General features: G+C 40.0%; 2 protein-coding genes across 10 annotated transcripts in view; one reads left to right on the top strand and one right to left on the bottom strand.

Annotated features, from left to right (window-relative positions):
* Nucleotides 1–20,752, top strand: part of RALGPS2 (Ral GEF with PH domain and SH3 binding motif 2) — a 115,678-nt gene that overhangs the window by 54,644 nt on the left and 40,282 nt on the right. The window lies entirely within an intron of this gene.
* Nucleotides 1,865–20,549, bottom strand: ANGPTL1 (angiopoietin like 1). Its single transcript, XM_048312449.1, has 5 exons — nt 20,133–20,549; nt 12,755–13,610; nt 7,596–7,789; nt 5,853–6,123; nt 1,865–4,880 (listed from the first exon to the last, which is right to left on the bottom strand). The coding sequence occupies exons 2-5, from the start codon at nt 13,578–13,580 to the stop codon at nt 4,693–4,695; spliced, it is 1,479 nt and encodes a 492-aa protein (XP_048168406.1). The 5' UTR covers nt 13,581–13,610; nt 20,133–20,549; the 3' UTR covers nt 1,865–4,692.

Here is a 20,752-nt window from a genome sequence, read left to right as displayed (position 1 = left end):
AGTGCTTCCTTTACTCAGCCGGGCTGTTAACTTCTTCAGGATTAATTGGTTGAATTTTACATGCTTGATACAGGAATAGAAAAAAGTACTTCACTGTGGGGGGGACCAGATTTTAATGCCCTGTAGTGTTTGTCATTCAGGGCCTGAATTGGAAGGCGCAGAAAAGAAGCCAAGCATTACGTGATGTGATGAACCACGTAGCTTTCCCACCTTGGGGATATGGACGATATAGAGACATGATACACAGTTCTGAAATGCTTCCTGTGCTGATGCTTTTTACCCCTATGCCATGATTTTTGAAACATGAAGCTGGCATCAAATTGTTTTCTTGCTGATTGTAAAAATCCCAAGCCAAATGTTGGGAAACAGTTTTTAAGTTTTGTTCAGTTGCAGATGTTTTCCCCAGTAAGTAGCAGCTTCTTGTCTAATGTTTGCATTAGAATAACATTTGGTCTTGACTTGATAGTTTGAAATGAAATGTATAATTCTCTTCTGTTTAGAAAGAAATGCTCTTTACTGTGACCTGCTGTAGTTAAAGCATTGTGTTGTGACCTGGTTTCATGTGGTACCAGTTCTTATTAGTGACATGAGGGATGTCCTCAAGCCTTTTTTAATTCTCCAAAGGAGTAGCAAATTCCCACTGGTGCACTCCCTCTAAAATTAATTCTTGTGCAGTTTAAAAAAGTGGCAAAAAGAGCAAAATTACCTTGAACATACAGTCATGATAAATCTGGATCCACTCTGGAGGATTGATAGTTGAGTCCAAGTTTTCTCATTTGATGAAAGCTTTAATCTCTGCTAAGACCTGGATAGATTTGTTATTTCTTCAGTCTCCTTCCCAAGGCATTTTTACTGATGTAAGAGTCATATGAAACAGAAGGAACCTAAATTGCTTGTTTAACTTCCTGCTTTAAGGTTACCAGTGATAGGTTACAATTCCCAAAAGGAGTACTTCTGCTGTAAGGTTCTGTAAGGGAGTAGTGCTGCTCCTGGTTTAAAGCACATGGACGAGCCTACCTAGAAGCCTGCAGATGGAAATGGTGATCATGGCAAGTGCCAGGAAGGGGTTCCTCAGGAGGATCATTCCCTCTCGTGGAGGAGTGGGGGTTTCTTCACTCTTGGTGGGGAGATCCAGCAGCTGCCATGCTCCCCCCAAATGCTCTTTGGAAGAGTGCAGAGCTTCAGACTTGCCACTGCAATTAAATTAAATTTGCCATTGCAAATCCCCTCTAGAGAAACATTGGCACTGGTTGTGGAGAACCCTCTTTGGAAGGTCATAGGGAAAATGAGCATATAAAGGAATTCCAGCTGCAATTTCAAGGATGACTCTTTTGCCCTTATGCAGCCAAATACCAGATGTGGGTGTAGATTTTTTTTCATGGCCATCATGGCATTGTAAGAGAAAGCTTCAGTGGTGTAGATTTTGCAATAGGAGCAGAGCCACAGAAGTACAGATTGTTGTCTTATTTTCACAGCTCTGTGCACAAGATAATGGTGTCCTTCCACATTTAACTGGGAGGGGGAAATATGTTTCTCAGCTTCTTGCAGCAATGATTGTGATGTGATTCCAGAATTCTAGAAATGCAGGTGGGAGCAGCACATCATCAGTGTGGACTCACCTACTTTAATGTGAGTGTGAAAAGCTGTGCAACACCAAGAAAGGTGTTCAGCACCGGGCCCTTGATGCACAGCGTGGGATATGTCATCAGTGCTGCATGACCCAGGCAACTAAAGCAGCCAACAAATGGGAGCAGTGTATGTGATGTTATATTTCACCTTAGAATAAAACCCCATTCTCCACGGGAGTCCTATTCCAGAGCTCTGATCAGTTTGAGGTTGCACAATGAAACAACTGAGCCGTATCTTGAGAAGTAAGATTTTTATTTAACTAAGCAGTACTACCTTGTGAGATATTTTTCTTATAGCTGTCTTTGAGGAGTTATATCCAGAAACAGAAAAGCTGAAAACAGGTTATTAAGATTCATCTGAGGAATATTCAGCCGCTTCAGTGATAGCGCTTGCAACAGATGTTGGAAATAGATGTGAAAACCGTGTTTCCGTTGTAAGTTGAACTTTCTTGAGGTCTGCCTGGTTAAATTTGGGCTGATGGTGGAGGAATGGTGAAGGCTTTACCCCTCCCAGACAGACTGCTTCTGAATGCCCAGGGCAAGAGGCGTGAGGGATGCTACAGCCTCTTTTGAAAATCTCTCAAAAGAAGAAGTGTGAGAAAACACTGAACTTTTAAAGTCATTCGCCCTGCTTAGAAATTCAGCCCCAAAGCTACAAACTGATAGAGTTACCAGCATTGAAAGTGAATTATTGTACAGAGTACAAACCAACCTGAAAAAGACATGCTATGCTTTCCTTCCTCGTAATCTTAAATTGGCAACTTAATTAAGTCTTTCCTTTCAGAGCACAGCATTTATACAGTCCGAGGTTTCTGGGTGGATTTTGTAATAATGTTTAGTCAATGTCATCCTGCAGCTTTAAATTGGGGAAGGCTCACTTTTTAGATGTCTAATATATAAGATTTAATTAAAAGGCTGAGTGCAACCTAATTTTACTTTGGGGTTTCTGCAAAGTACACCTTTCACTGAGTGCACTGAATAAACAAACACTGTTTTTGCAGCAGGCAAGAGATTCTTGGGGTAAAATACGCTCTCTGCCAAGGAGAGGAAATCTGCTGGTTGAATGAACTAAAAGCTGTCAAAAGTGATCATTAAAGGGATGTTTTGGAAGGCATTTTCCCTTTTTAAGTTTACCTGAACTGCTCTTCTATCCAGCTACCATAGAGAAAAAAGAGCAGACTACAGAGAGTCTGAATTTGAAGCATTTGCAATTAAAAAACCGTTTTGCAGGACACTCAGTCAATGAGGTCTGTATGATATTTGTAACAAACAAATATTCCTTATATGAAGAACAATGTCAGAATTGTAATTGTAAACATTTGTGTCAGTTAAAATTCTTGGAATTTGGGAATGGAATATGCTGGGACTGATTCCCCACCGCTGCCAACCCCAATTAAATATTGGTGGAACTGGTTGGCTTTGATCTCTGACCAAAGATTTAACTACAAGCCTTGCAGCCATAGATAATCAATGAAGCTTTATCTACTCCAGAGAGTATGTTCTGAAAGCAGAATGCTGTTTTTTCTCCTCTGCATTACATACGAGGCTTTGCATAATTGATATTGACTAATTTAACATAACAATAATACTAGATTATTCTTTTAGCTATTATGGTTTCTTATTTTAAATAGGGACAAAGTTCCTTAAAAGCCTGAAGGCACATACGAGGTGCTAAACAAACACATTGGTTACAATTCAGAACAGCGTATTCAGTTTTATGTAATACAAAATTAAATTAGGCAACCTGTGTGCCTGTGAGTGCAGTTATTAAACAATTGTGTGTAACAGGAAGAAAGCTTTCATTCTGAGGTTCTGGTACCTAAAGCGAGTGTTTTGTTCTGTCTGATTTTGGGAGTATCTCACTTTGAATCAGTGTGCGGTGTAGCTTTTGTTAAATGTTGGGAAAGTATTTTCTAATTGATTTCTTAAATTACATATTCATTCCAGTGGAAATCTGGTATCTAGAAGATAAAATGTAGTATAGGCTGTATCAAAGGTTGTGTAGGTGTGAGGGAAGTGTGTGTGTCGTAAGAGCAGCCCAAGTTTGGGATGCCAGGGAGAACACACCCAGAGCTGATTTCTAACCTTTGTTTTACTGTGGGAGCAGAAAGCTGTGGTGGAGGAAAACTTTAATATTCAGAGTCTTCTCTCAATTACTATGTGTGAATGCTTGGTCAGCCCTCATCACTCCTAAGTGGAGCACAGAAGTGTCAAGCCATGATTTTAATATCAGGACTTTTAGTTTTGCCATTTAACTTCAGAGTTTAATTAGGAAGCTTGAATATGGAGATTGAAAGTAAAAATGTACCAAGTAATTTGATTGTCTTAAGTTTATCAGTAATTTCATACAATTAATTTTCTGACACAAGGAACATTTTGCCTCAATTTTTACAGAAGGTAGGACTTGCAGATCTTAGTAGTGTAGAGAATTCCTTAAGAATTTCTGTATTTTGTGTTTAATTTGCCTCTTCACTTTGAAATAATTATTTGTTGCAAAAATCTTTCTCTGCTGGCAAAGCTAAAATGTCTCCAATTTTTTCTGTAGGTTCTTGGAGTACATATCAAACAGTAATGTGAAGTCAGATTTTTCATTGAAAGTAATACCAACATTTTTAAATAAATTGTTAAATAACTAATCAAATTTCACATTAAAGCAAGACAACGTCATTTCACATATTTACATTTAAGGGTTGAGCTAACCTGAAAAAGCATAAGCTTTTTGAACTGGAAAAGCTTATATCTTGTCAAAGATCTGGAATTTTTTACCAGCTTTGACTGTTTACATAAAGTATGTTGATCTTGAACAAAAGATAAATATGCTTTGCAAGCACAAAACATCTGCTTTTGTGAATGTGTGTTTAAAAAAAAAACACCGTCTGTCACAGTAGAGAAGGGTCCTAAAAATGGAGAGGGGAATATGACAGGGGGAAGAAGACAGGAAAACTGTAGACCTGCTTTTTGCAGGGGCAGATTGTGCAAAATAATGATTAAAAAGTACTGTTTTATTTTTCTTGAACTCAAAACACTGAGAAGTTTTTATGGGAGCGCTGTGGGATTTTCCTCCTCAGTCTATAGGTCTGATCATCATCTGAACTGCTTTCAAGGAGTAGGAACCTCCCCGGTACTCAGCCCAAAATATTCCGTCCTGGTACTTGCTCCGGTAGTGGCCTCCTCGGTACCAGACCCCGTTGAGGTTGGAGTGGGCACACGCGTTGTACCACCAGCCGCCCTTGTGGAAGTGAGCGCAGTTTCCTGGGGAATGGAAGGACAGGGGTGAATTTCAGCTTTAGGCAGGAGAGATGGAGATTATTAAATGTTTTCATATTGGGCCTTATTCTCAGAGGCAGCTTGGAAGTGCTTCGCAGCCTGTTGTGGCCACATCTTGCTGTTCTTCCTAAGCTATAAGTTCTCTTTAACAGCAGCCTTTGCTGGAGGGGGGGGTTATTGACATGGTCTTTAATGTGGCAGCTGAAAATGAAGGAGGGAACTCTTCTCAGCCTGCCAGCACTGCTTCTCCATGAGCTAACACCCAAGGAACTCGGGTTATGTGCTGTTTAGAAATACTTGAGTGGAAGCAATGCGAGTTGATACAGCCCCGAGCAGCACACGGGGCCACGGTTCCACAAAGAGTTGCTTGTAACTTGTGTTTTTACTGTTACAGGCTTGTCTACGAGTTTGCAGGATTTGTCCAGCTTTATGGTTATTGACAGCTGAGGAAAAGCAGTTGAGGTACTGCGCTCCCCAGCCTTTCTTTTACTGCAAGGGAAAAACTGGAGGAAAGGGAAAAAAAAGTGAGCAGAGTACACAAACCAAGTGATGTGCCCCTTTCTTAAGTACTGGTGCATAACTAAACCTCTGCACACTCGCAGTTCCTTTCATGCTCCTCAGAGGCTTTAGTTCTTGGTGATTATGTGGCAGCAGCCCTACTCAGAGAGCCCCTGGACAGATATTGTGACTGCAGAGCCACGTGCAAGTGATGAGCTAAACGGAGAATTGCTGCAGTGTGTTGTCAGTGAGGGTAACAGACTTTGAATTTCTGACAGGTGCAGGGGCTCTAAGAGGGCCCTGCCAACGTGGGTTTTATCATCATTGATTTGGAGCCCCTTCCAATAGGGTCATTTTATCAGAATTTGCATACTTTCTGTTCTGAGCCGTACTTTCTGAGGCGGTGTCACTGATGGGATATCCAGGACGCACTTTTGGCAGCCGTGCTGCTTTCCTTACCTGAATACATGTCCCTGTCCCTGTCCAGCGTGGTGAAGTGCTTCCCGTTGTGCCATATCATGGAGTCGCCCGCGTTGCCCTGGTACGTGCCCAGGCGCAGCCGGTAGAATTCGCTCTCGGGCTCCAGGCGGAAGCTGCTGTACTCCGCGTAGACCTTCTTGTTGCTCCAGTCCTCCAGCTCAATCAACAGTCTGTAATTATCCTGATTGGTGAGCATGTAGATATTTTCTAGGCCCAGCCAGTATTCTCCATCAATGTTCCCAAATCCTTTCTGTGCAAAAGAAGATCAGAAGGTGCTGTTAGCTTGGTTTTGTGTGTTTGTTAAAACACTTGGCAGCAGGAGGGTTATAAACCAGTGGAGCTTGGGTCCTGAAAGCCTCTGAACTTCTGAATGACTTCAACCCGTGCATTTAAGTGCTTTATTTTGCTGCAGTGGGACTGCTAAGTTGCATGAGATGCTGCCAGAACCGGTGATGGGGGCAAAACATCTGTGTTCTTGCTGTCCTCCCCTTTTTAAGATAAAGGGAGGGAGAGTAGGGAAACTGAAACAACGTATTTCTTGACAAAGCTAAGGGGATTTGTAATAATGGGTGAATAATGGAATTTTAGGTTGTATTTCCAGGTTGGAAAAGGTATTTATGGATCACCAGTCTCAATGCTCAAGGCAAGTAACTTCCTGTTGCTTTTGTATTGCAACTAGTGCTGGTTTTTACTGTGAATTTAATGACACAGTTCCTCTGTGTTCTTTACAGGATTTACTAGAAATGAAATATAAAGACATCTTTTCTTTCAAATCACAGACTACCAGCACAGTAGCTGTGAAGTGGTATTTCCTATCTGCTGTCTCCTTTCCCCAGTAAACCAGTGTAGTTCAGTGTTGCGTTATGTTCAAAATGTTTATGGCTGCTGTTATGGCGCTCCATAACTGCCTTAAAACATTTTATAACATTTAACAACTCCAAAGCCAACTATGCACTGCTCTGAGCAGTAAAGACTTTGCATATTTATTTGATCTGTTTGTTTATTTATTGGATAATTGTTTTAGTTGTTACTGATTTAGGGATTCATATTTGAATCACTAAATTCCAAGAATGCAAAAAGCAAAAATCCTCACATTAATTTGTGCCCTATATGATGATGTCGTTGTTGTTATTATTATTACCTCAGCCAAATGATCTTCAAGTTTCCTGTTCAGCATGTAATTACTCCAAAGCAGCAGCATCTTGTCATCCTAGACATTCTGCCTGCTAGTGCATAATATCACAGTAACACACAGCAATGTGTTTCCCTTCACCAGCTGGACATCTTTAGATTGCTACCCTAAATTAACAGGTGGAAATTATTTCCTTTAATTCATTATTAGGACTGTTTTTGAGTCCCCGATCCAGCAAATCTATTAGCGTGTTTAAATAAATAATTCCACTGGCTGAGTTTGCTTATTCATAAGGGAGACAATGAAGCTTTACAAGTACTCACTGTAGTTCTCAGTGTGTTAATAAAAGTCATGTGTTCAGTGAGAACTTTGTAATAAATGACTTCCCAGCCACTGTCTAGAATCACACGTGTCCCAGTTGTGTTGTGCATTACAAACCCAGGCTGCTTCAGACAGGCAGGTTCACCCAAAGTTAACTGGGCATTGAGGGAAACAGGACATTCCCCCTGAAATGTGTTTGCCCCTGGGGATGATCACTCTTTCCAATTCTCTTTCTTTGCCCACTGATTTTTCTGCATTCTAGAATTCACCTTGTAACTGTCCCAGTTCCTGAAAAAGTTGACAGATCCATCTGTCCTCTTCTGGATGACTGCCCATCCTCCAGGGTCCAGGCTGTTCTCACACCAGAGCTGCATGGGCTCGTTGCTGTTTTCGGGTTTGATCATGTAAATCCCGCTGCTGGCATGCCCAGCATCCCTGGCTTGTTGGCAGTCTTTGAATGGACCTTTTGGGAAAGAAATACTGTAAACCTTCAAGATTGGCTGTGCAGTGCCCATTGTCCAGGAATATTTTGTAACAGGAAGTCAGTAATTCAATTAAGGTATAAACCTACAGTGGAAAATACTGCAGAAGCTACTGTCTGCGATTAATTTTATCTGTAAATAAACATGTTAATATCCTCTCTCCATATATTTTGAACAAAAACTTCATTTTGCTAAACAAATAATAGTCTTTGGTTAGCAACACCCAGGTTTTTTTATCTGCTGTGGCAAAGATTTGTACTCTGGATTTTGATACTGAAGAGCATTATGATTTTTTTTTCATTAATTATTTTCGTCTTTTTTACAAAAGGCAGACATCAATTTACTTCATTTTCTGGTGTACCAATTTGAAACTGGTGGAAGTGAAAACCAAAACAAACTCAGGATACCCAACCAGCCCTCCATATTTGTGAATATAAAAGTAGTTTGAGAGCTGCTGTAAGAAATTTACTGCCAGAGTCTATAGACCTGGAATTTAGTCAAAGAGAATTCTTACGCTGCATTTCTTCTGCCATTGTTCACTTACCCAGGTTGAGGATTAGGCTGTTATCTGTGGATAGGAATCTTTTTAAGTTTCATGTGTCATCCTGGTGTGATGTGTGTAGATGGATACTGATGAAGGAAATAAGCAAGCAATGGAGAAGGATTTTTGAGCTAAAAGGACTCCTGTGTTTGTTTTCAGGGCTGTGGTTGCACAAAATTGCTGTTGTTTGTGACTGCTGCTTGAAAGCTCTGTTTTAGTCCATGTGAACAGTGATTTTACAAATAATACTTAGAGAAGACCATCTGGTCATTCTCTGAGAAGGATGCAGCTTACATGTCTCTGATAACCTTGCCTAGTTTGCCTTTTGGTTTTTGGTAATGTTTTTATTTTCTGCTTTTTAGACAAAAATTTGTTTGTGTGTCATTGCTTCAGTTGGTTTAGAGAAACTGTAATTTACTAATGAAAAGCAAAGTCTGTTCTAATGACTAGCTAGTGTTGGATGCCCTAAATGTATTTGAAAACTCAGTACATCTGAAAATAAATTAGCTACAGCTTTCCTCTCCTTCCAGAGGGCTTATTTTCTCAAATCTGCTTGGAAATTCAGAGAGAACTCATCAGTCACAGAAACAGCTCATGTACAAAGCAGCATAGAAGATACTTGTTGGGTTTTTCTTTAATCAAAAGTTGAGGCTGAGGGAAAGGGACCTTCACAGCAGACTAAGCTTGTGTGACAAAAGCAGGCTGATTTTCTTAGATTTTCAGGTGGCAGTTGCCAGTTGGACAAGTATGTAATCAGCAAGAAATCCATAAAGCATTGCATATTAATTAGAGTGCATGAAGCTTGTGTATCTAATGAGGAGCTTCTGGCTGTGACAGGAATGTGCCAGACCCTGAGCCCTTGCTGTAGGTACTGCTGCACTGTCAGGACTGTGATGGCTTTGTCATTCTTCCAGTGCAGGCAGTGGCACCGTAGGAAATAAATCCTGTAGCTTTGGTATACCAGTGCTTTTTTCCCCCCCTTTCTTGTTCACAATTAAAATTTCCATGTGAATTGTGACTCTTGCAGAGTTTGTCCAGGGGTTAGGTAATTTCCTGGGCTAAGCTGGGTCTCATTCCCATTCCTTGAACTGTCTGAAGTCAATTTGGGTGCTCTATAATTGACAGGGATGTTGTTCCAGAAGTATTTTTGTAAAACAGTTATTGCTTTAGGAAAAGTATAAACAAAGAAGCCTTATCTTTTGTAGTGTTAATTGAACATTAGGAATAACTTAATCAGATCTGCTGTTATGTGGGTGTTATCCCACGTGATTATCACTGGAGGAGGAATTGAGCACTCGTTTTTCCATGAGAGACCCAAGCAGATGCTTGGGGTCATTTTAAGTAGTTTTTAAGGCAGACAGAATTGCACCAGTCTGTTTATGTAAGACTTGGATCACTTCTGGAGTTCAGCTGGCTGTAAGTTCACAGGATGCAACTTGTCTGCTTTGATGCTCAGCTTTGACTGCGTGTATATACATAAGTTAATGTTGTGGTAGAGGTAATAGACTTCTGCTCTGAGTGTAAGGAAATATCCCAGAATTTTTGGTATATGGCCTTGAATCCTTTTAGTGAAGTAAATTCTTTGTTATGTATAATTGTTTCAAGTTCACGTTCTAAGAACTGATCTTGTTCAGTGGAAATACTGAGGTTTGTGAGACTGAGAGACTCCCCACAGTGCTGGTGTGGGTGGAGGTCTGACTGATGAAAAAAGCACGAATTTCTGTTTTAAATCTTACATTTAAGATTTAGTTTATAGTTTGTGATATAGTATAGTGATATAGTTTGTGTAAGAAATAAGTATCTTGTGCACATCTAGTCTTTTGTAACAGTCTGTGTACACTAAGTCACTGAGACAGTTATAAGTCAGAAATACTCTGAGAAGATGATCTGTTAAATCTTTCACTTCTAAAATTGTGGCTTAGATGTATGAATCAGTGCAGATCATATTCTGTGCTAAATTAAATGAAGTAGAGAAGGAAAGGGATTAAATATTTTAAGTTAAAAGCTTGATAACTTGATGGCTGAATCCCATTTTGAGATGCCAAACGTTATTGTGAACAGATGATACAGAAGTTGTGCTTGTGTGAGGTTCATAGAGAGGATTTTGGGGGGCATCAGTAGAGGAAAAGTCCAAACTAAAATTGGACATATATTAAAAAAAAAGAAGCTATATTGTTAACCAAGAGGTATTAGAAACAGGGGGCAAGGTGTGTTGGATTTTCAAGTACTTCACTGACTGAAACTACTTTTTGCAAAAACAGTGGCAGTAATTTTGGGGGTCACTGGTTATTATTCCAAATGTTAAGGTAATTGTGGCAACTACAATTCACAGATACGTTAATCTTGCTCAATTTTTAGAGCAATTTTTGTACAAATTAACCACCATACTCAGAAAATAGAACTTCACCCTTTTGTTTGCCATATATTTTGCATTTTACTCTCCACCCACAAGATGAAGATGCACCTTGACCTTTCTGACCCATCTGCTGCATGTCAAGTACTTGTTAGGAGGTCCAGGTATTTCCTCTGACATAAGTCTTTAACAGGCCTATTTCTAATTGGGATTGTTTTCTTTTCATTGATCTTTTTTTGACATATTTATATATTACAAATAATCTTTGAACTGTAAAGTTCTTTCTTCTATGACATAGTTTTGATTCTGTGCACCATTAAATCTGTTTACCTTAATTTTAAAAATCAGGGGTAGTAACTGGGCACTGTGTTGGAATGTACAAGTTTTGGTTGTGCTGACCAATGCTCTACCAGCTGTAGCAGTTCTCAACCCTGCTTTTCCCAAGCACTGCAAGAAACACTTAAACTTCCAACTCATGAATCCAGTATTAAAGGATGGTGAATAATGTTACAATAAGCTTCCTACGATTTCTTTGTGTTCCCTTCCAGAAATGAATTCCAACTCTGAACTTTTAGGGGTAGAGGGGTTAGTGAACACCTGGGTAGATAATTCAGAGGATAATACTTAGTGCTGTTGCCTCGTTTTGTGTGTGCAGCAGGCGTGTGTGGAGAAAAAGATGCATTCAGAACAGAACCTGGAAGCGAGGGTTCGCTGGGAAGCGAGAAGTCGTGGCTTTTTTTAGAATTGTACTTGTGCTGCCTGACCAGACATCAACGCAGTGCTTTGATATGAACTGTTTCCTTTCTGTCATGATGTGCCACTGAAATTCACATGACATCTGGCATTTTGCTTGGGCTCATGCCTGAATTTTCTGCAGACCTTGAATAAAAATAGTTGTTCTTTACATCAGCAGCTGATTGGTTGTAATTCTGCAGAACAGTTGCAACTAAAGGTTTGGCTTCATCTTAGGAACCAAGTTGAACTTTTAACTGTGACTAAAAGCAATTTGAAAGAAACAGAAACAGAACTGCCACCTAAATGCAAAACCCCCCACCAAACCCTTTTGCTGTGCTAACAGAAGCCAAGAGCAAGCACTCAAAGGGATGTCGGAGGAAAACTTGGTTTTCTGAATCCCTGAATTTTTTAAATTGCAGTTCAAAATTTTAATAAAGTGAGAAACATTATCGAGTTCAGGGCAGCTCAGAGGTTGTTAATTGTCTTGTCACTAATTCTGATTCCTAGTGATGCATGCATTTATCTAATGACCTGAAGAGTGTAGTAGGTGAAGATCGGATGCAGTCTCCTGAATGTGTTTTCATAGTATTTATGGTTTTAGTTTAACTTGCTGTCCCCTACTGGCATCAGGTTACTGGGAATGTAGTTACTGATTTTAAATTTTCAAAGCTGAGTGCCTCCAATTGGATCCAGCCTTGATTCAATTATCCTTTCAAACTTACCACTCTTGAGTATTTCAACTGAGCACTTAGAGGCTCATTGCATTAATGTGTTGGTGGATTTAGATGTTCATTTTAAAGCAGGTCAGAATAGAAGGATGAAAATTCTTCTAGTAGAATTTTCTTCTGGCGAATGTGTACATGTAAGTCTAAAGGACAGAAACTTAAAATTACTTAATTTGTTTATGATGAATTAGTTTGTCTTATTCACCCTTGCTAGCTACTGTAACGTGTAGCTAGCAGGCAGCATCGAAGAAATGGGTAAATATTAGAAAGTTTATGCTAATACTGAATTTTCATGTTTTTGTAACTCAAACCCAGCTGCAGAGAGAACTTCCAATGCTTTGTGACTTGAAGGCGAAAATTGTTCAGATTGAATTTCTGAGTATCAGCCATTTCAACAAATTCATCTGACAGGGATTTAGGCTATTTGGCAAACTAAAGCTTTCCCTGGGAGGTGGAAGGGAGAAAGAAAATCAGGGGCAAGAGCAAGCTGTAACCAAGTACTTTCAGTTCTTCCTTGTGTTTCTATGGTCGGGACAGTGTCCCTCAGAAATGGAGAAATCTCAGGTTAGGTAAATAGTGGCAGGTAACTTACCCTCGTTAATCAGGGCCAGAGGTGGTACTCTGAAAGGACTCTTTGTAGGAGAAGTGGCTGGGTCAGGCGGTGGCCTTACATCTCTGTCCCGGGGGTAGCCCGGGTCTCGCTGTATCTCGTTGCCTCCCAGCAGGACGGGGCTGTAGGGCTGGCTGTTGGGAATGTGCTGCGGCACGACCTGCACCAGGGGCGGGGAGCCGTGGCTGTCCTGGCGCGAGAAGATTCTCAGGCACTGCTCCTCCAGCAGCGAGATAGTCGCGGACTGGTTGTTCACCAGGTCGGTCAGTGCCGCGTATTTCACTTCCAGCTCCTTGTATTTCGTTGCCATCTTCAGCATTTCTGTTGTAACATTAAGGACTTTGTTTTCCAGCTGGGAAAGCTCGAGTGAGTTGTCGCGCTTTCGAATTATCTCATGCAGGAGTTGCATGTACAGTTGGGTCACACGAGAGTTCATGTTTCGACTTTCTTTCCTCAGTAACTTGACTTCGTTCACAATGTTTCCGTCCACATCCACTACCAGCTGCAGAATGTCGATCTCCCGCTTCTGCTTGGCCAGCACATCCTTCAGGTTCTCGATGTCCATCCTGGTGACTTCGTCTTTCCTGTTCCCAGCGCCCGGGCCATTCGTGTTCACGCAGATTGGCCCTGTGATTTTTTGTTCTGGCACCAGGAAGGTGTAACCACATTTCTTCCCTTCCTCTGCCCCATCTGCTGAACGGGGCTGCCTCTGCTGGGGTGTCTTGCTCGGCGTGGATTGTTCCGTGCAGCGCCCGATGGACAACAGCAGGAACAGCAGGACACCCAAAGTCCACTTCAATACCTTCATTTCAAAGCGAGTGTGACGGCTGTCAGGAGCCTGTTGAACAGATAAAAGATGAAGTCATTAAATCAGAGGCGCAGCTAAGGCTCCTGGACTGTTGAACTGCCTAAATGGATGGGTTTGCCATGCTTGCACGTGTGTAGCCAAGCCTTTGGAATCTCTTACTTGGGGTTAGATTCCATTGGATTGGCTGTTTGTTTTGGGCAGCGAACACTAAAATTTAGATACAGGGTTTGGCAGAGGAGTTGTTGCAGTGGGGCAGTTTTCAGAAACAAGGGTGTGCTTAGATTCTGTGTTACACTTCCATTATCGGTTCGACTGCTCAGGTCGTGCTCACTGCAATTACTGCACGGGGTTACGGAACATAGCGTGCTTGCAGAATACCTTCCTGGAAGGAAGTAGAGAGATGAAATTATTTATATAAATGTTGGATTTTGGATTATATAAGCCTTTCTGGTCCTCTTTTAGCTTTATATATAGATGTATCTTTTGTTAAATAGTATATACGTACTTATTCATATACACACCCATGTTTCATATTTATATATACACAGTTTTAGTAGACTTGAAAAATGCATCTTTAAGACTATTTTAGGACATGAGTGTTAGGCAGGAGATTAGATACTGTTTCAAACATTGAAAATTACTTATTCAAGTGACTTGGAATTTGTAAGGAAAGCTTAGAACACTGTTTGCTCTGCATATGTGTTCCTATTTAGTTGCCTCGAGATGAATGTTTGGAATTGTTGTCACACTATTTTTGTATCTTTGAGAACATCTTTATCCAAATAATGCAGAAGTATCAGGTGTGTTATCATTATAAATACCATACTGAAGCATTTCATTCATCTTTTAAAGAAAATTAGGAATTTCTTTTAACTCTAAAGAATTAAACTGCAGTGATAAAGCTCCACAAATGTTCTTGAGAGCTGTTTTTTAGCTTTAAATATTTGAGATGATAAACAAAGGTAGCACTTAAATAAGGAAAAAACCCTTCACTTTTTGTGGTTCGTTTGCTTTGTGAAGTAGATCATTCTTCTTATCTCAGCTGTTGATCTGGCTTTCCTTTCCAGACTCCTTCTGCAAACCTCTGGATAGCCTTTGTACAGTGGCCTTTGGATAATTACAAAGAGAAATACAGTGAGAGCAGGGGAAGTTAATTATCCTGCTGTTCCTGCTAAGTCCAAGTTTAAGTGCATTTGGCAGTCCTGACACAGTGATCCCAAAGGAGAAGCAGGGCTGTGCTGCTGCCTTTGCACTCACATTACAAATGATAAGGTGACTTGTGGGTCAGGTCACTTTTCCCAGGTCTGTTACTGGCTTTAATATTATTGCAACAGATGGTGTCTGCTCAGCCTCAGGAAACCTGTCAAGTCTTTGTTTTTTGGCTTCACTGAGAGCAGTGGTTACAAGCTTCAAGCCATGATGTACATGCAATCAGGAATTAGAGCTACAAACTCTGCTTAAATGTTTGATAACTTTTTGTTCATCTGATGGTTGTCTTGCAAGCCCTGCTTCTGGGAGGGGAAGAAAACACATTCAACACATACTAAAAATCCTTTCTTACCCTGTATAAATAGAGGGAGCACATAAGTTTGAGGAAGTTTATTTTTAAAAACGTATTTCTCTTTGTTTGTAGCAATAGGTATTTCTGTGTCTACTAGTAAATATTTTTATCAAAACCAAAAGTTAAAAGTTTTGTTAATATTTCTCTGCTGAAACTGTAACTTTTGTTTAAAGGGAAAAAAAAAAAAGTTAGGAAGAGGTATCACTTTTCTCCAGAGCTGGTTGTGTGTTTTTCTTTGGTAATTTCAGACATTTAAAATATTAATCACTTGGACACTGCTCAGATTTGGTAGTTGATTAGGTTAAATGTTCACATGAATCATGGGAAGCACATGGGAAACTGGTGTTTGTGTGGTTTCTAACTTGACACGGATGAGCCAAATTAATAGTCTGAAGTTTAAAACCTCTTTGCATCTCCTAAATTATTTTTCAGTACTTTTGCATTTACTATTTGCAGACTGAGGGAAAGGAACTTCATGGCATATGGCTGAGGATGAAGCCATAGTACAAGTCCAGTATTTTACTGTTTTCAATGTGTAATGGTACTTCATGGTCCGAGAAAGTGAATAACATTTTAGTTCTTGGTAGCTTTTAAAGACTTTTAAAGAGTTACTGAAATAATGAATGGCTGGGGATTTTTCCCCGGAGCAGCACATTTTCTCCCAAAATTCATAGAATTTAAATGAACCTTTTAAAACCAAGCACTTTGCAAGACAATCCACGTTCTAGCCATGTATTCTACTGCAGTCTTTCTGCATTTCTTTTAATATTGAATGTGTTCATTTTGAACTTTTACCCTCATATTTTAAAGTGTCAAGCTCTGTGTCTATACGTGTGCTGTCAGACCAGGAAATGAATTAAAGGGTCAAATACAGCATAGCTAAATCCAGCTGCTGCATAAGATTATGCCCTAGAATTTGAAGTGATTCAAATGTCTTGTAGTAATCTGAGACATTCAGATAAGCAGGATGAGTTCCTTCTGAGAATCTCCGTGGTAGGGAATGTATATGCTTCCATGGAAATGCTGATGTTGAAAAAATTAAATGTCTTAAAATGTTGCTTGTCAAGTTTGAGCAGCTTAATGCCTAACTTGTTATACAAGAATAGGTTCTGAGCAAGATATTTACCTGGAGTTTTAATCAGCTTAGAAGGAAATGAAAATACTGTTTCAGAAATTTCCTGATGTTCTGGGCAAGCAGCTTAAAAAAATAGGAGCTGTTTATCCAGAGTATCGCAGAATGATAGCCTCATATGCAAGAGCTAAATGACAAATTAAAATTCGAGTTGGGAAATAGTTTTAGGGTTTTTAGATCAGACACATTTTGTCCCGGATTCCCAGGTTTGGATGTTTAGGCGGTGGCATAACTGTTAGGAGATAGCTGAGGCTCAGGAATCAGTTCAGAACCACGGCCTCCAACCCTCCCTGCAGGCTTGGGGTCGCCTGTACTGGGGGGGGCTGCTGGGGTACCTGGTGCAGACCTTGGGAGTGAAGCAAGGCAGTTTGTGATTACAGATCCCATTGCTTTAAAATACATTATTTAGCTCTTCAGTAGATGTCACGCTTTCTGGATTAGAATAAACTGTCACTTCAGCTGCTTCTGGCGTGTTTCTGTGCCACCCAGTTTTGGGTCTCAGATTTCTGTGGAGGTTTCATTACGTAAGTTCTGGCCTGCTGATGTTTTACAACTTCTGCAGAAGAAAATGTGCAATTATTCACAGCAACACAAGCTTCTTCATCAGCTTGTCAGAAACACTCAGAGCTGTGGACAGGGCTTCGATACCATTTTATTTTTAATGCCATTTCTTCTGGTTTCTTTCTTTTTCCAGAGTGATCCCTGTGCAAAGAAAAACCCAACTTGCTTTCAAAATTAGTTTTTGATTTATTACTTTAAAAAGTATTTAAAGGTACAAAGTTCCAATTTAAAAGAGCACCACAAGCCAGGAACTACTATTTTTAACTGCTGTAACACAGACTGTGTTACCCCCCGCCAAAATACTGTAATCACGAATAGAGAGTTGCATGGATCAGGATGTGGGGAAGCTGGTATATATTTGGCATTTTTTAGCTCTCTGCACAACAAACTGTTTGTTCTTTGTTGTACTGCTGTGACTCATGTTCAGCAGGATGTAAAATTTGGAAACCCACAACACAAATTGGAATCTGTTCCTCCAGCGCTGACGAAGGCTCCTTCTCCCTGGGCAGTGTAGGCTGATATGGGTGAATGTAACGAAGCTGTTGCAGGTAAATGTGAATATAGGATTCCCTTTGTATGGAAAATGCAGTATCAGGACTTAGCTCTATTCCAAGTATTTATTAAAAGAATATGGTCAAGAGATAAATGCCAGCAGTGCCCTCTTACATGTAACAGGAAGAGAAACAGACTGGGTTCTTTGAGAAAGTAAATTACAATACTGAGACTAAAGATGCTCTGAACATGATACCAGCTAATCAGGGAGCTCTGCTATTCATGTTACAGGTACTTCATTTTCTGTTGAGCTTTGCCTGAGCAGCTGAAATCAATAAACCCAGCTGTGTTCCCCTACGTCTGCACAGGCTAAGTGAGGATTTTTGTGGATTTTTTTAGCTTAAAACTGGGTCCATGACATAAGAAGTAATACTAATGTGGGGAAAATACTCTTGCTGTAGGAGAAATGTTCACATGGATTTCAGTATATCTCTATATTGAAGGAAGTTACTTCTCCCTATATAAACAAGTGCTTTTCCAGCAAGTCCCTCTGCCTCTGCTGCAATAACAGGATTACTTTCAATTGTGTTGACTGGGATCCAGGAATAATATGTTCTTGGGTTTTGTTCGTCAGATTCGTGAGGTACTGAGTCACAGAATTCTGCTTCTCAGAGATTGCCATGAACCTGATTCCTTTTAGGAAAGTCAATCTAAAAATCTTCGGGGGTTTTGAGCTTGTCATTGAAAGCATGTCCCTTTTAAAAAATGATAAATTCTTAGATGTTCTCCACAGAAGATCTTTGTTAATTTTGTCATAGTAGATATTCTGAAAGCACAGCAAAATTTCATGGCATTTCCAGATTTTTTGGTGAAGTTTTTTTTAGCGTGGGGGTTCCTTTGTTGGCAGCTGCTATGTGTGTTTGCACTGTTTGAGCAGGCAGGTACAATGCAGTGGTGCATTTTGTGTTTGGAAATGTGTGATTTGGGGGCTCCAGAGTTCTGCTTAGAACAGATACTGAAGATATTAAGCATCTAGTTATGCTTGCTGTAGGAAATTGTACTTCATTCATTGGTGTATGAATTTTAAGGACCAAACCAATAGGACACATTACAAAAAACCAAGCCCAATAAAACAATAATTAAGACCTGATAGAGCCATGTAGTTACTGCAAAAGTTTGAAGGTTCAGAATTTCCATTCTTTTTAGTAAGTTCCTTTAAAGCTTCAAATAGTGTATTTTTTTTCACTGTACTTCAGATCATTCTTTTGGCAGCAGCAGCGTCATATTAACATTGCATTATTTGTTTTAAAATAAACATTTCAAAATTTGAGCTCTGAAGTTGGAAGGCAGCAAAGGAGAGAGAGTTAAAACCTTGTATGCAGCCAGTTTATTGCATTAAAATTATTGACTCAGCTGTTTTCATTTGTGGGAGATTTAGGAATTGTTCTAAGCAGCGTAAATCAAACCCTTGGCTGATGATGAATGAATGGAGCCTGGTGTCCAAAGCACATTAAGTGCTTCAAAGGGGGTTGTGGTGGTGTTGTTTAGATGATTCTCCTCCTTCTGTAAATCAGCACAAAGGGATAGTAAGGAAAAGGGCTCAAGAACTTGGAAAGGATCCATCTTTCTTGTTTATCAAGGCTGCTTCAGACTTCTTTCCTCTGGTAGCTACTAAATCTTAATTAAGTTTGCCTTCTGTAACACTTTGTCTCTCCTTTTAGCATCAGCCCCTTCATTCTCTCTCACTGTGTCAGGCATCTCTGAGTTTGTTAATGCAAATGCATCACTTAAATTTATTTGCATTGTTCTGGATTATTTGCTGTGTTTTAATTTCCAAGTCAGCATGAAGAAAGTTTTCCTATGTATTAGCAAGTATTTTTTGGTTTTCATCTGTACTTTTGTCTTCTGTTTGTAAACAACTTTCTTGTTTTAATAATTGACTTGCAGCAGCATTCTTCTCCCTTCCTTCCCCTAATGAACTGTAACAAACCCCTCAATTTTCCACTTAATGTAGTGTTGCTTTGTACACTGCATTTCATGTTTATCAAATGGATCTGTATTTAGAAACAAACTGCAGTTCATCTGAAGTACAATTAACTTCCCAGAAATTGCCGAAGGAAGGGAGTAGTGCCTGTTGCAGCAATGTCTTTGGCTTTTCAGCTGCACAATTGATTGTGCTACAAACTTGATTATGTTCTGAATCAGTGTATGCCTATGGTTTCTTGGTTGGCTCTAGGACTCAGGCAACTTCTACTCCTCAGAAGTACCAGAAATAAGAACGTACTTGATATGCAATGATTGCTACTTACAGATGTGCATTGATTTGCCTGGGACTTTTCACAGTGGTTTTATTGAGGTATCCATTTTCTAGTTCTAGTAATGCTAGGTCTATGCTCTGGTGTTGGGTGAAATCCAGCTTCCCTGAAATCGATAGGATTTTTGGCTTTTGCCTTCTGGTGGGATCAGAATTTCACATGAGTATGTTCACAGTACCCAAATGACAAGCTTAGCAAAGAATCTGGTGGTGATAATTTTCTGTAACTGTAGATAACAATACAGCTAAACAACTGAAACTTGTTCATCCCTACAACTGGAACAAGTTAGTCTGTGCTCTTATGCAGTGCCTTTTTTAATTCTTTCCAAAGTCTACCAAATGCCACAAAAATGAGCCTTAATGTTAGTTGTCAAATTTTTCTCAGGCTGAGAGGGATTTGTTTCTTCAAAATTGTATGTTGAGGGAGACGTATGTAGCATTCAGAAATAGCTCAAAATTAAACTTGTAAGTAAGAATAACTTTAAAACTTACCAAGAAATAAAGTCTTCCAGCTGGTTTGCTTCTGTGGCAGATGGAAAATCCAGAGGCCAAGTTGCTTTTGCTTCCTATATTACCCGATGGTGCGGAGTGTTAATCTGCAGCTGGAGCTGAAAACTGCTTTTGTCTTTCTCTGTTAGATCCAAGCTGTATTGAGGAGTTGGGTTTCTCCATACGATAACCAAGCTAACTAATCAGTTAAAAAAAGAAAAAGAAGTAATGCTCCAGTATGCGTTATTCCAGGAGAGAGAGAGAAGTGTTTTTTGAAACTGCAGTGTTTAATTCTCACATGCAGAAGTGCTCTAACCAGCTACAGCTGACCCAGATTCCATATACATCACTTTTGGACCGTGTTTTTTTAAACAAACACACACTCGGCTCAGCCGTTCAGCCCACCTATGATGTCACCGCGAGCACTGGGAGAGCAGGAGAAACTCCTCCTTCGGATTTCCTATCCATACCCTCCAGAAAGGGAGGGGGTAGGGAGGCTGCGAAGTTAGGAACAAGGAAAGATTGTTTGCCAGTAGAAGGGAGGTACCGTATGGCAACGGACTGTGCAAGAGTTCAGCAGGCAATTGCAAATCAAACATTTTTACTACGCTGCCTAAAGATGC

The sequence above is a fragment of the Corvus hawaiiensis genome, chromosome 9, assembly GCF_020740725.1.
Source record: "Corvus hawaiiensis isolate bCorHaw1 chromosome 9, bCorHaw1.pri.cur, whole genome shotgun sequence".
Lineage (NCBI taxonomy): Eukaryota > Metazoa > Chordata > Aves > Passeriformes > Corvidae > Corvus > Corvus hawaiiensis.
Note: the sequence above shows the minus strand (reverse complement) of the source record. Positions and strands in the feature narration are given on the sequence as shown.

Coding starts and splice junctions, on each gene's coding strand:
- ANGPTL1 (XM_048312449.1), bottom strand. CDS start 13,580: ATGAAGGTATTGAAGTGGACTTTGGGTGTCCTGCTGTTCCTGCTGTTG. Junction 7,790..12,754: donor TCTGGCCCTGATTAACGAGG/GTAAGTTACCTG, acceptor CTTTCCCAAAAG/GTCCATTCAAAGACTGCCAA. Junction 6,124..7,595: donor GGAACTGGGACAGTTACAAG/GTGAATTCTAGA, acceptor TCTTTTGCACAG/AAAGGATTTGGGAACATTGA.